This window comes from Mizuhopecten yessoensis, unplaced genomic scaffold (genome assembly GCF_002113885.1).
Source record: "Mizuhopecten yessoensis strain PY_sf001 unplaced genomic scaffold, ASM211388v2 scaffold9409, whole genome shotgun sequence".
Taxonomy (NCBI): Eukaryota; Metazoa; Mollusca; class Bivalvia; order Pectinida; family Pectinidae; genus Mizuhopecten; species Mizuhopecten yessoensis.
In genome coordinates, this window is record NW_018408033.1 from 573,914 (window position 1) to 587,683 (window position 13,770).

At 36.5% G+C, this 13,770-nt stretch overlaps 1 protein-coding gene across 1 annotated transcript in view; it reads right to left on the reverse strand.

Annotated features, from left to right (window-relative positions):
- The window catches only part of LOC110458032, a 28,675-nt gene extending 15,592 nt beyond the window's left edge, over positions 1 to 13,083 (reverse strand). Inside the window, 10 exon segments of the mRNA XM_021509575.1 lie at positions 2,577 to 2,742; positions 5,178 to 5,374; positions 5,630 to 5,800; positions 6,997 to 7,167; positions 7,649 to 7,843; positions 8,346 to 8,396; positions 9,457 to 9,556; positions 10,381 to 11,651; positions 12,089 to 12,136; positions 13,065 to 13,083. Of these exon segments, the coding sequence (XP_021365250.1) occupies positions 2,577 to 2,742; positions 5,178 to 5,374; positions 5,630 to 5,800; positions 6,997 to 7,167; positions 7,649 to 7,843; positions 8,346 to 8,396; positions 9,457 to 9,556; positions 10,381 to 11,651; positions 12,089 to 12,136; positions 13,065 to 13,083 (2,389 nt within the window).
- Between the last annotated feature and the right edge of the window lie 687 nt (positions 13,084 to 13,770).

The window sequence follows — 13,770 nt, forward strand, 5'->3', positions numbered from 1 at the left end:
TTCATTATGTCTAGCATCAATTATCGGATTTATGAATAATATGTATATAAAATTAAACAAACAAGATAAACATGTGTGAAATTACAATAAATATAGTATACGTTACCGAATATCGCCGACGCCATGTCTGAACTAACCTATTAACCCACTGTGCCATAAATATAAGTCGTACATTTCAGATTATATATGATTTAATTTCTAACGCGTAATCTTAATCCTTTGTTTTTATCTGCCCTTGTAACACACACATAAGCATTTGATGGTGGTTATTAGGTCAACGATCAAGATATTTTCATATCCTTTCGTACTCAACCTTTCTGATTTTATGTTTTTAACAGTCGATTGTTAAAGACCAGTTCTTTAAAAAAAAAAACACTTTCATAATTCAATATCATGATGTTCCTATCCTAATTTAATCTGGAGCATCCTTGGGAAAAATGGACTCAATTTCGTATAAACAGCGAGTGTGGCCCCCCTGGGGGCAGAAGGTAGGGGCCTAATAGGGGAAATATAGCAAATTCTTTAAAATCCTTCTTTTTCTGTAGGAATGACAGGATTTTGTCAAAATTTGGTATGAAACATCCTTGGGTGAAGTGGAACCAATTTTGTATAAACCATGGGCCCAGCCCTTCTGGGGCACAGAGGCGGGGCCCAATAGGGGAAATAGAGGTAAAACCTTTAACATCCTTCTTCTACCATAGGGATTAAGGAATTTTATCCTAATTTAGTCTAGAGCATCCTTGAGCCAAGGGGACTCAATTTTGTATAAGCAGTGGGTGTGGTCTCCAAGGGACAGAAGAGCGGGGCCCAATAAGGGAAATAGAGGCAAACCTTTAAAATCCTTCCTGTACCATAGGGATGAAGGGCTTTCTTCCCAATTTCGTCTGGAGGATCTTGGGCAAAAGGGACGCAATTTTGTATATACAGTGAGTCTGGCCCCCCTGGAGCAGAAGGACGGGGCCCTATAGGGGAAACAAAGCAAATTCTTCAAATACCTTGTCTTCTTTACGAAGGACTCAAATTTGTATAAACGGTGGGTATGACCCACTAGGGGCATAGGGGTGGTGCTCTGTTTGAAGTCCTCGCTATATCCTAAGTACTGGATGGATCTTTCTGAAATTTCATATGTACTTACAGCACCTACCATGGAGTGCTATATCTTTACTTCATACCAATTATTTTAAACATATTCAGGTGAGCGATACAGGCCCTCTGGGCCTCTTGTCCTAAGTGTTATATTTAACAAGCGAGCGTTAAAACATTGGAAGTTTTAAAGTATGACCAGTCGTAAACATCATTTTTGAGATATGATGAATCAATTGTTTTTGCATACCTACGGTAAATGAAAAAAGATATATAATTTATTCTCTTTGTGTGAACTTATATCTACCTCCAAAATAAGATGGGGATAGTTTGAGTCTGTTTATACTCTTGTTTATGTGAAATGACAAATGACAGAAACAAAATAGCAGAGCCGTATCACAAATTTTATTCATTTTTTTTGTTTTGATCATTTAACAGTGTTTTATTCATATAACTCTGAAACATTCAACTTGCCATGGATATGGATATAGACAAATCAAATAGTGGTGAGTACCCAACGTGGTGTTAACATAATCCAATAACTTATACATTAGTGAGGTGATCAATTACAATTGAATGATCAGGAGACTCTTAATGATTCTGGAGAAAAACTCCGAAAGAAAGTTCTCGGACATCAGTCCTTCTTCTGTTTCAGCGGTGTCACTGGCATAAAAGTAATCTACATCTATGTATACGATATGTCCCTTTTTGATTGCAGACATTACTAATGATGACGTCATGAAATGTATGACATCATGTATAGTACATGGATGGTGTTAAAGACAGATTCATCATACTTTGCACGATCAATTTATTTCATAATAATCTTTTAAATTGTCTCGTTATGATCATTTGGTCAAAATGATGATTGTGGTAACACTGGTGTGTTACACAGGGAACTATGAATACAGAGTTCCTTTCCACAGAGGTTCTTGAGTCCTATACAAGAGCTGATGGTGGTGTCGTTTCACTGGCTGTGCGATGAAATGTGTGTGCTTCTACAAATATAATCCCGAGACTAGGTGTATGTCATATGATGACATCATCAGCCCAAGCACTCCTGCCATCGTCGCAGCAACCAGACAGTGGAAAAGGTAAGCGTAATCAGTCACTTAGATATCTTCAAGAACCCTACAAAAATGGGAAGAAAAACTCATTGAGATATCAGAATAGGTATCTTATTTCAAACCAATTACTCTATACAAATATAAATACAAGACATTTGGTATCATGTAATGGAATCGCAAAAGGTATATTGAGTTGTTATATTCATACATGATGGTTAATTTAAAGTATTATTTCTCATGGTGAATCACGTTGTACACCCGGTAATATTCTGTCCAAATACCATTAAAATGGAAAAAAGAATAAATTCGAAACTCGTGCGATGTTGACTTTTTCTCATCTAATTGTTAAAAAAACAATAAAACGAAAAATTATCTTGATTTATATATATCGTTTATTATCTTATTTCGTGTCGGGGATTAACTTACCGTTTGCTCCGTTCCCACATGACTGCAGCAGGTAGGAATTGCACCCAGCATATCCCTCTGTTTCGTCACTTCCGTCGTCACAGTCGCTGTCACAGTCACACATGAGTATCTTTTCTATACAGGTAATCTGACCGCTCTCACAGGTAAACCAGTTCACTGGGCACAACTATAGAATGACAGGAAAATAATGTAATAATATAAATAATAAATTAAATGTATGATACATATATAGACAAAAAAATCTGTTTAATACCAACCCTGAACATTTCATCAACCTACCTTTATTTTGAAAAGCCAACATAGTGCTATTATCAAGATATGCTGGCACCTTTGTGTATTCCGACATATTGTATATTACGTCTAACATTTTATGTCCACAAACTGTCAGATTAGACTGTTTTCACTATAGTCAGAGTATACACGGCTGCTGCCAGCTTCAGTGCTGACTCATACATTTTTTTTCTTGGCATGACAGCAAACATTACTACCGGTTAAGGCTCAAAGGATATTAGTCTTCAATATTCAGGAATTTCATAAATTTCTTCTTATTGTAGCGGAAAACCCTGTTAATTATTCTTTCGACTATAAGCCTTTTTTTCACTCACCTCTGTGTATGCAAGATAAACCTGTCGCACACGAAACCCTCATGTTGGATAACTTTATCCAACATACTTAAAGATGCAGACGGTAGCACAAGAAATACTTTTTTTGTTCAAAAACTTTATAAAGTTTTGCATTTTCACAAATATTTGAGTTCAAAATGTTAAGTACCGTATCAGCTGATGTTTCATTATTTCGGCGAGCAGTAATAGCTTGACATTTTGACATCGTCGCACGAATATAAACAATTATGTATCAAACTTGCTTTGTTGCTACATATGATAGACCTTTCTCCGCCTTCTGACACAAATGCATGTTTGTTTTTGTACTTACAAACATATACTGAACAAAAAAAGAAATGCACAATTAAATTATGCAATCAATCGCCTATCATATTTTGGGAAATTTGTACAAATTTTTAAATCAATATGAAGGGACAAGTCTACTCTACAATACTGTAGAAGAAACGTCTGTGTGACGTCACTCGTGTCATCAGTTACTCAAAGTGGGATGCCCGCGAAAAACAAAATGACACTTCAGTACCTGGTGTGGGCACCTTTTGCACGAATCCCTGCACGGATTCTCCTATGCATTGAATTCATGAGAACATTTAATCGCCTTAAGGGAATGTTGTTCCATTCTTGTGTCAATGCTGCGATCAACTGGGCGCGGTTAGTTGGTTTTTTTTGACGTTTCCTAATACGCCTGTCCAGCTCATCCCACATATGCTCAATGGGAGACATGTCGGGGCTATATGGGGGCCATTCCAGAGATTGAACGTTGTTTGCCGTGAGAAAATCACGACAGACTCTGGCAACATGCGGTCGAGCATTGTCTTGCTGGAAAATTAGGTTATGACGTCTGAGAAGTGGAAGGACATGTGGTTGGAGGATCTGGTCTCTGTATCGAACGGCATTGAGGTTTTCATCCAGGACCACTAAGGGGGATTTTACTCAATGGGAGATGCCTCCCCAAACCATTACAGAAGCCCCACCGAATTTATCGCGTTCAGCCACGCATGCGTCGGCGAAACGCTCACCGCGTCTGCGATATACCCTTTTTCTTCCGTCTGAGCGATACAGACAGAATCTAGACTCGTCGGTGAACATCACACACCTCCATCGACGCATCCCAAACCTATTCGGACCATGTCTGCGTATCCAGTCAAAACGCACTTGCCGCCTCCGTGGTGTCAGAGGTGGCCCGACATAAGGTCGGCGCGCAATGATTCTCTCGGCACGCATGCGGTTCCTGGCAGTTTGAGGACTAATGGGTCTGCCATGAGTTCCTAAGATATGCAACGCAGTCTCTACAGCAGTCTTGAATCTGTTGCGCAAGTGCGACAATCGAATCGCCCTGTCTTGTCGTGCGGTCGTTACACGCGGACGACCGCTCCTGGGACGATCGGAAACTAACCCAGTAGCACGGAAACGTGTACAGAGACGGTTAATTGTACACGGGCCAACACCAAACTGCCGTGCGACAGCAGTTTGGCTATGACCATCCATCAACATCGCAATTGCTCTACCCCTCTGAATTTGCGTTAAGCGTGGCATCTCAGTCAATGGCGAAATCAAAATGCCAACGTGGAAAATTAATGTGGCTGAACTTAGAGTATCCGTTGAGATTATTTGTTTGAAAAACTCCGGCTTGGCTTGATCACGCCGCGTGATTTGGACTAAAGAAGCTCACAAAGTCACACAATGACATCGTCACGCTTGGCTGATTTTAGGGTAGATTGTTGAGAAGGGAGATCGTTCTTGATGTAATACCTGACCAAATATTCCATTATTTCCTTACAGCTAAGGTGTACTGCAGGGGGGAACTTTGTGCGTTTCTTTTTTTGTTCAGTATATATCCTCCCATTGTAGAGTATTTTCAAATTCCCAATTTTCAGATAAATTAATAAATTAAACTGATATCACTGATATTAATAGGTTATTGATATACATGTATATAATGATTCACATTGACATAAAATTAGATTTTATATGTTCCAACCTGTTGGTAAACTCCAGCTATTGGGGCAGGGCAGGCTTGTGTGTTACATTCAAGGAAATCCCCGGAAGATCCGGGACATTGAAGCCCACCATTGAGAGGCAGTGGATCAGAACAGCTCCTACTTCTTGACTGCGTCCCGTTACCACATGTGAGAGTACAAGTGCCCCAGGCATTCCATGCAGCCCATTCGCCATCGACTGAAAATATAGTACAATGCTTAAATGAAAATACATAATTATTGATAAAATATATGTTGTTGGTTTTAGTTTAACACACGTTTAATGATTCATCATCTTAAAAATGTCAGTGTATTAATGAAAATACGCGTGTTGATGACAAGAACCTGTCAATATTATAACACACATTACAATGACGAATCTTTTTTTTTCAAACGTTTTATAGCCAAATGAGTATTTAAGAAATGTATTGGAAATGAAAAATGGTCAACTTACTTATACAAACTTGCGTGTTACAGTCCATGGTTGCCGTATCATTGCCGGGGCAGGAAGCGCCGCCATGTTGTGGGGATGGATCAGTACACGTACGATCTCTTGTTGACGTTCCTCCTCCACACGTGACCGTACAGGTACTCCAGGCAGCCCAGCTCGTCCAGGCGCCGTCAACTTAAAACGGTTAACAGACATGAATACAGATACTGCTATACAAATAACAACAAAAGTGAAAATATAAAATGGCTGAACTTTTTTTCTCCCACAACTACTATAAGTTTCCTCACACCCAACTCATTAGGAAAATTTGCTAGGAGATGGTAGGCATATTTGGTAACCCACTAGTGGGTAACATCTTGAGCGGGAAGCCATTGACTATCCGCTTACATTGACTTATGTAATACGGGAAACCATGGACCATTCGCTTACATTGACTTCTGTAAGACGGGAAACCATTGACTATTCGCTTACGCTGAAATATGTAATACGGAAAACATTGACTATTCGCTTACGCTGAAATATGTAATACGGAAAACCATTGACTATTCGCTTACGATGAAATATGTAATACGGGAAACCATTGACTTTTCGCTTACATTGTAATATCACGACATTGCAAATATGTACATTGTTGTATCATTTGATCAATTTAAAGAACATGTTTTTCAAGTCAGTTTTTTTTCCAATAGGACATAACACGTATATATATATATGTATATGTATATAGACAGTTATGTCTAGATCAGATAATACGTTTCTATTGTTGGGCTTGGAGGCACTCAAAATATAGGAAATAGTTAAAAATCCCATGATAAATGTTTGATAGTTTTAGGAACCAGACTATTCAATTTCAAACGATAGAGTTATATCAAGTTGTTTTATGAGGGTTGTTTTATAACGTGTTAAAGGCTGCCCCGTAATACTTCATATTTATTAGCAAGGTATGAATATTTTGTTCATGAACGGTGAGCTAGGAACAACAATTTACAATGTATATCAACTCGCTTATATGGCATTAGGTATCATTATAGGCTATACACATTATCAATATCCTAGCTTGATACATGTAAACGAAAATGAAAGATACGCTATTGAAAATATATAGTTTCTTTAATGACTATGTAAACGCACAATGATATACTAATTTAAATAACAATGGACGAATCCATACATTCCATCAATATGCCCTAGAGTTTCCCCCTTTCAAGGCATTAACTGTGTATATTTACATTCAAATATTTTAAAAAAGAGGCCTTCTTCTCTCATATTATAAATCAACAACATTACTTTGTTTTACAAGAGAGTCTATAACATCAAACAAAAGTTATTAAAGAAATACTGTTCCGACATAAGAACATGATAATACGTACTTGGACAAGGGCTCAATGTACAACTAGCGGTATCGGTACTGGAACCACTGCAGTTATTTCCATTGTATAATGGCGTTGGATTATTACATGACCGTGTCCTCGTCTTCGTCCCACTTGCACACGTCACGGAGCAAGATCCATACGACCCCCAGCTTCCCCAGCCGCCATGAACTGGACGAAAGAAAGAGACGTAAGGGAGGTCATTAAGAACAAATTGAATCCTATGGTTCCATAATTATCGTAATCTTAGAAAATGTCAATTTCAAAATAAAAGTTGACGTTATCATAGTGCTTTTTAAATACACCATAAAAAATGTGTATAACCAAGCGTATTCAATAGAGTGTGTTCAGGAGATTCCTTGGTCAAGAAATTTCTTTTGAAGTTAACACATTAAGACTTCTTTTGTTCACAGTGCAAAATGCAAAAATATGTCTTGCGCAGTATTGGTTTTTTTTTTTTGATATTATCCTTCTTTTTGAAAATATTGTTATGTACACAAGCATGTGCAATCCAGAATACTCGCAAAAGCGAATCAAACAGCATTTTGACTGATCTTCTAAAAAGTATATATATAATAGCATTATATTTCTAGATTAAGGTTATCAATTAAAGTCATGCATATTACTGTTAATCTGAAATGGAAAAACCTACCTGGACAGTAGGTTGATGGGGTACAAGAGGCGGTTAATGTGTCACTTCCGGAACATTGTTGACCGTCATACTTGGGTGTAGGATTATTGCAATACCGGGTCTTAGTCTTGGTCCCCGAGGTAGCGCCACCTGTTGTCGATTGACAGGTGATCGAGCATGCTCCATACGCTCCATAGGAACTCCACCCTCCGTTAACTAGAACGACAACCTTTGTGTTAAACATTGACATTTGAAGGTTAAATAGCCACCTCTACTTTACAACAACACCGTTTCAATCTAATTTACTACCTTTCCATCTCTGAACCAATGTCATTCCGCTACTCTTTCGGCAATGTGAATTTCATAAAATAGTAACAATCAAAGTAGCAGGAAAAAGACAAATCTCGAAAAGAAAACACTGAATCAATAAAAAAAGGATTTAAAAAAATATATACATGTAAACGAGTAATATCAGTACAGCAGTATGGAAATGATTTTAATTTGTACGTCATAACAAACAACATGAACAATTCATTAATGTAATATCACAAATGCTTCTGTGGCTGTGGCGCCATTGGAAGCGACAGGTTTCCCCAGTTATATCAAGCTCGGGCCAGTCGTACTTTCTATAATTAACAAGTGGTATTTTCGGAATTTCAATTTTTTGTGATAGCATGTATAGCTCTATATCTCTATAGCTCCATAATTTTCTACTTACTCGGTGGAGGTGTGGCACAATCTTCCTCGGCCGTTCCATCACCGTCATCATCTAAAGAACAAACGAAAGATAAATGTAAAACATATTGATTGCGACGTATTGCAGTATATGCATAAAAATAGTATTTCGTCTCCGTTTAATCCGGAATCTACTGATTATGACGGCAGACAAAGTCTACATAACTCGCATGGTTATTACGCAATCCCCATCATCAATAAACTGTCATTGGTCCCATTTGCAGAAGTACAACCCCACAAAAATCAGGCTGGCCTAGTCAATGATATATATCTCCAAGCTTAGTCTCATTGATCTACACCTCCTCATCAATCCAAATGTCGTAAACAGTTATAAAACCTCCACCTTCATTCCGAGTAGTCACCAAATCCTTATAAATGAAGCTGGCATGGTCAGTAATATATACCTCCACCATCAGTGTAAGTAGTGTACAACTCCTCACAAATCAAGCTGGCATCGTCAATACTATATACCTCTACTCTCATTCGCAGTTCATCGTTATCAGTAATTCACATACCCCATCCTCATTATCAGTAGTGGAAAAACTCCATATCCAATAATATATATTTCTACCCTCATTCTCAGTAGTGAATAAATCCTTATAAATCAGGCTGGCATATTTAATAATATATACCTCCACTATCACTGTAAGTAGTGTACAACACCTCACAAGTCAAGCTGGCATCGTCAATACTATATACCTCCACTTTCATTCGCAGTATCAATCAAATCATCGTTATCAGTAATTCACATACCCCATCCTCATTATCAGTAGTGAAAAACGCCTTTTGAATCAGGCTGGCATATTTAATAATATATATCTCCACCTTCATTCTCAGTAGTGATAAACTCCTTATAAATAAGGCTGACATAGTCAATAATATATACTTTTACTCTCATTCTCAGTAGTGTCTACTTCCTTACCAATCGGCTATCAGAGTCAGTTATATATACATGCACCTTCACTCTCAGTACTGTATCAGCTAACGATAACATTACCCAGTTTTCTGTAGGACTAAATACTTTATTATAGTCAGTAATGCACATCCCCACTACAAAACTCATCAAACATTATATAACTATTGGTAAATCATACCGTTTCCCAGATTCTCTGCATTACACAACTCTTCATCAATCAGACCGTCACAGTCATTGTCAATACCATCTCCAACCACGGTAGTGCTCGGCACACAAATCTATACAAGAGAAAACATTTATGCACATGTGGTCTTACAGTTTTGTTGCGTTTAAATGATTGTATATATTTTAAACTTTTAATTGTTTATGATTGACAGCAGTTGGTTTGACTATGATAATGATTAATAGTCGTAAAGAGACGACATGAATTGTTTCAAGTGAGCGTTTGTGATATCAATCGGGTCAAATATTGGCTGTTGTTTCGCTGTGAGGTTTAACTCATAACAAACAAATGTATGATACAATTGACGTCGTTATCATCACTATTAATTTGTGTGAAATAAAACTTTTTTAAAACAAAATTACAATAGTGCTTAACATACCTTTGATATATTCCCAGTTGAAATTAGCTGAATCTATATTAACGAGCTAGTTACTGTTTTATACTGATCTCAATTTGAATACGTGTTTTGTTGATAGATTTAGACGCACATATTTGGTTTTGAATAAAATATTCAAATATGTTTTGAAGTTCCTTGCATATGGAAGTTGTATGAAGAAGACAGGAAATGAGCAACCTAATTATATATAAAGAACTTATAATAATCAGACATTTCGCACTTGAAATAAACTGCAGGTTTGGTAATAGATTCCACCTTTTCATATACATGCATTTGTACAGATAGTTATGTTAAGCTCGCTGTAAAACAGGGGGTTTTATTCTGCGAATTTGGGACATGAATACAATTACAATGTACTACTGCCGCACTACCACAACCTGGACATCTATATTTTCATTCAATGATGTCCCACTCGTCTTTATTTAACCTCCATCTACCTCTGCTGATGACGTAACTCGAAAAAATCAAACCAGAAGTCTCACCGTGTTAATGCCAGCCATACGCATTCCTGTAGTAAAACCGTACGTCTCGTAGTTAGCCTGACCGTACAGGTACCCACCGAAGATGGAGATGGGAGACGTGTGACGTACAGTGTGGGACCCCTCGGACACGCTGATGTAACCCCCTACATAGTCGGTACCGCTAATCGTGTTATATACAGTATTGGATGGAAAGGCATTGCCATCGAGTCGAAGCCCTGACTTATCAGATTCCTTTATGATAAACATGAAGTAGTTGCTATAGGAACCTAGAGAGTACTTTGGTGTTGTAAATGTATAATCGGCTCCGTACTGTTCCACTGGGGGAATAATCATCATCATAGGATCAGATGCTTCATTTGAAGACTGCTGGCTGAGACAGAACTGTACTACAAGGATTGGTTTGTCCGACACAACAAGACAATGTGCATTGGAAGAGATTGTCTTCTGAACCACAGTTCCTGCATTACTTAAAGAAAATGAGGTGGAATACCCACCACTAATTGTAACTTGGGTACTGCTCTCGCTAGCTATGAACTTGAAATAATCACCAACAGTTCTTCGTGGGACGGGAACGGTAACAAAACGCTTTCCCCACGTATCAACATTTGTAAGATGTTCGACTAAATGGTCAGAACTTCCTCCGCTGCCAATATTTGTTTTCATGTTTCCACTGAAGACTGACACCGCTTTACTAGAAGTGATATATGTTCCAGATAGATCGCCGTAGGTGACTAACTGAAATGTGTCAAATCTGTTCATTGTGACGGTTAGAGTGTTCCCTTGGTAATAATTTGTTCCTCCCCAAGTGATGTAACGACTACCAATGGCATCTCCGACTTTTATATTTACAGTTGTGCTGTCGTTCACACCAACAATTAAAAGTTCGCATTGTCTGGACGGAGGGTAATATGTGACCGCATAGTATTCAGTTCCAAGTACGTCAGTCGGTAGGCCCAGGAATGCGTCACACGAATATGTTTCCTTGTTTACACCATATATAACTACCTCATCATCAGCAGTGACAAAGACGGCTTTAGAACTCATCTCGTTGCCGTACAGACGGATACTGGGGTTAAAGAACAGTTGTTTAACAGTTCCTGCTGTTACAGTGAAGGCCTCGTTAATTCCCGCCGAACTGTATCTTGGAGCAGTCACCTGAACATTTACTGTTGTCGTGCGCATCGTTGTTACGAAGAGCTCAACATTCATGCTCTGAGCAATGTTCTGCATATATCCGATGATAAACTCTGTACCACGATTGTCGGGCGCACCTTTAAATGGTATTGGTAAAGTTAAGTGGCCACATTCTTTGTAATAGGTTGCGAGAGGAATTCAATACATCATGGTTTTAGATATTTGTACATTGGTTTGTTTCATTTATAATAAATAAAGAAATTCAGAATACTTAAATCATAAAATCAACTGCTTTAGTTTCAATTTTTAAGTATAACTTTAAAAGTAGCGCTCCATGTTATTTTTCCTAATAGATAACATGTTACAGACATAGTTCAGAAGAACTATTTGTAAAATCTGTCAAATAATATTGACGTTTTATAAGTGTTTGAGCATGTATGTTCTCTTTTCATTCTTTTTCTTAATGAATTAGAAAGTACCTATCACAGTAAATTATTGATATTATTTACATACATTAGATAGTTATAACATATCTACCATATTTATTATGCAATACCTTATATATTTTACTTACCCAGGGTGCCACCAAACTGGCACACAAGATAAACCAGCGTCAAAACATCTGTGTAAAAAGGTTCAAAATTATTTAATTGAATGTGCGATAAATTGTATTGTTTAATATCAACATCTGGTGTAAGATCCTTCTAAACGGAAACACTTTTTTTTCAAACCCAGTTTTTTCGGGACGAAAAACCAAACAAAGTTATGATATACTGCTTCATATAATAATTGATTTCTATTTAAGACATATCAATGGAGTTGTATAAGGTATTGTCTATATCTTAACTGTTCCAAAACACCTAAAATAATATTGATGATATAGGAAACCTTATACATGACAAAGACGTATATAGATTAAATAATATTTTAAAAAGTTCACTTGATAATGAAAAGACAACTATAAATATTATAACTAATGGACGAATTCGAAAGCTCACAAAATAAGTTTTTTTATTCTTGTTTGTGTTCAAAACAAACTTAGTCTTTATTATTCATACCAAACTGATGAATGTTATTCCGAAAATATAAATGCAGATTGCAAAATATTTTCGTTAACCACACATGGTGTATGGTAACTATTTGAATTCTTTCCCAATATGATAACCTTGGTTTGATAAAGATGTTTGATTTATTGTTGTTACAAACTGATTTATAAATAAATGTAGAATGTTTTTAATAACGAATGTTTTACAATCTTTTGGATGAAGTTGTTTGCAAATGAACAAAGTATTATAAATACAAAATCAAATATGCATATCATTCAATTTAAATTAGTGATTTTTCTGTTGAGAACATTTTTGTTTAAAGCCATCTTAAGTAAGTTTTTAGTTTTGCTATAACTTAAAAAACGAACATATTTTATCAAATATCTCACATAACATATATTGTTATTTTCATCATCACCTATAATTTTATATCTCGTTATTATCTTTGTTTTAAAAATTCAATTACTATATAACTAAATGTTACAAAATAAAACTATACGTTACCGAATACTGTCCGCCCCATGTCTAGACTAACCTATACTAATTGTGATCATTAATCTAAGTAATGCTTTTATATAAGGGTTTAATGCGCATGTTCAAATAACGAAGGATTAAGATGAAGTTTTATTAAAGAGATTAAATCATAATATAATCTGATATAATATATATAAATACTAGCGACATAGTTTCTGTGTCGTTAGTATTTATATATATTATATCAGATTATATTATGATTTAATCTCTTTAATAAAACTTCATCTTAATCCTTCGTTATTTGAACATGCGCATTAAACCCTTATATAAAAGCATTACTTAGATTAATGATCACAATTAGTCTAGTTGTACCGAGTTTTGTCGATGACGGCATGAGATAATATTTAAATGTTGAACTTCAAATTGATATTTCTATGAACCGCAATAACTTATTTTCAGTACGCTTTTGTTTCAATTGTGAGGCTTATTTTTTGTCAAAAATAATTTCGATTCAGGCATGGACTATGAACGCTGTACTTAAGATGACATGCAATGACAAGCTTCATTAAATTTTGCATAATCAGCGATAAATTTAAACAACAGATATACATTTTAGCAGATTAAAAGTGTTCAGTTGTTTTCTATTCTCAATTGTGAATTTCAGATATTCAGAAAAGCCCGCAAATGTTCTTGCTGGACCCCTTATACCTTTAGAGTGTAGTTTGAACTTTGGCAA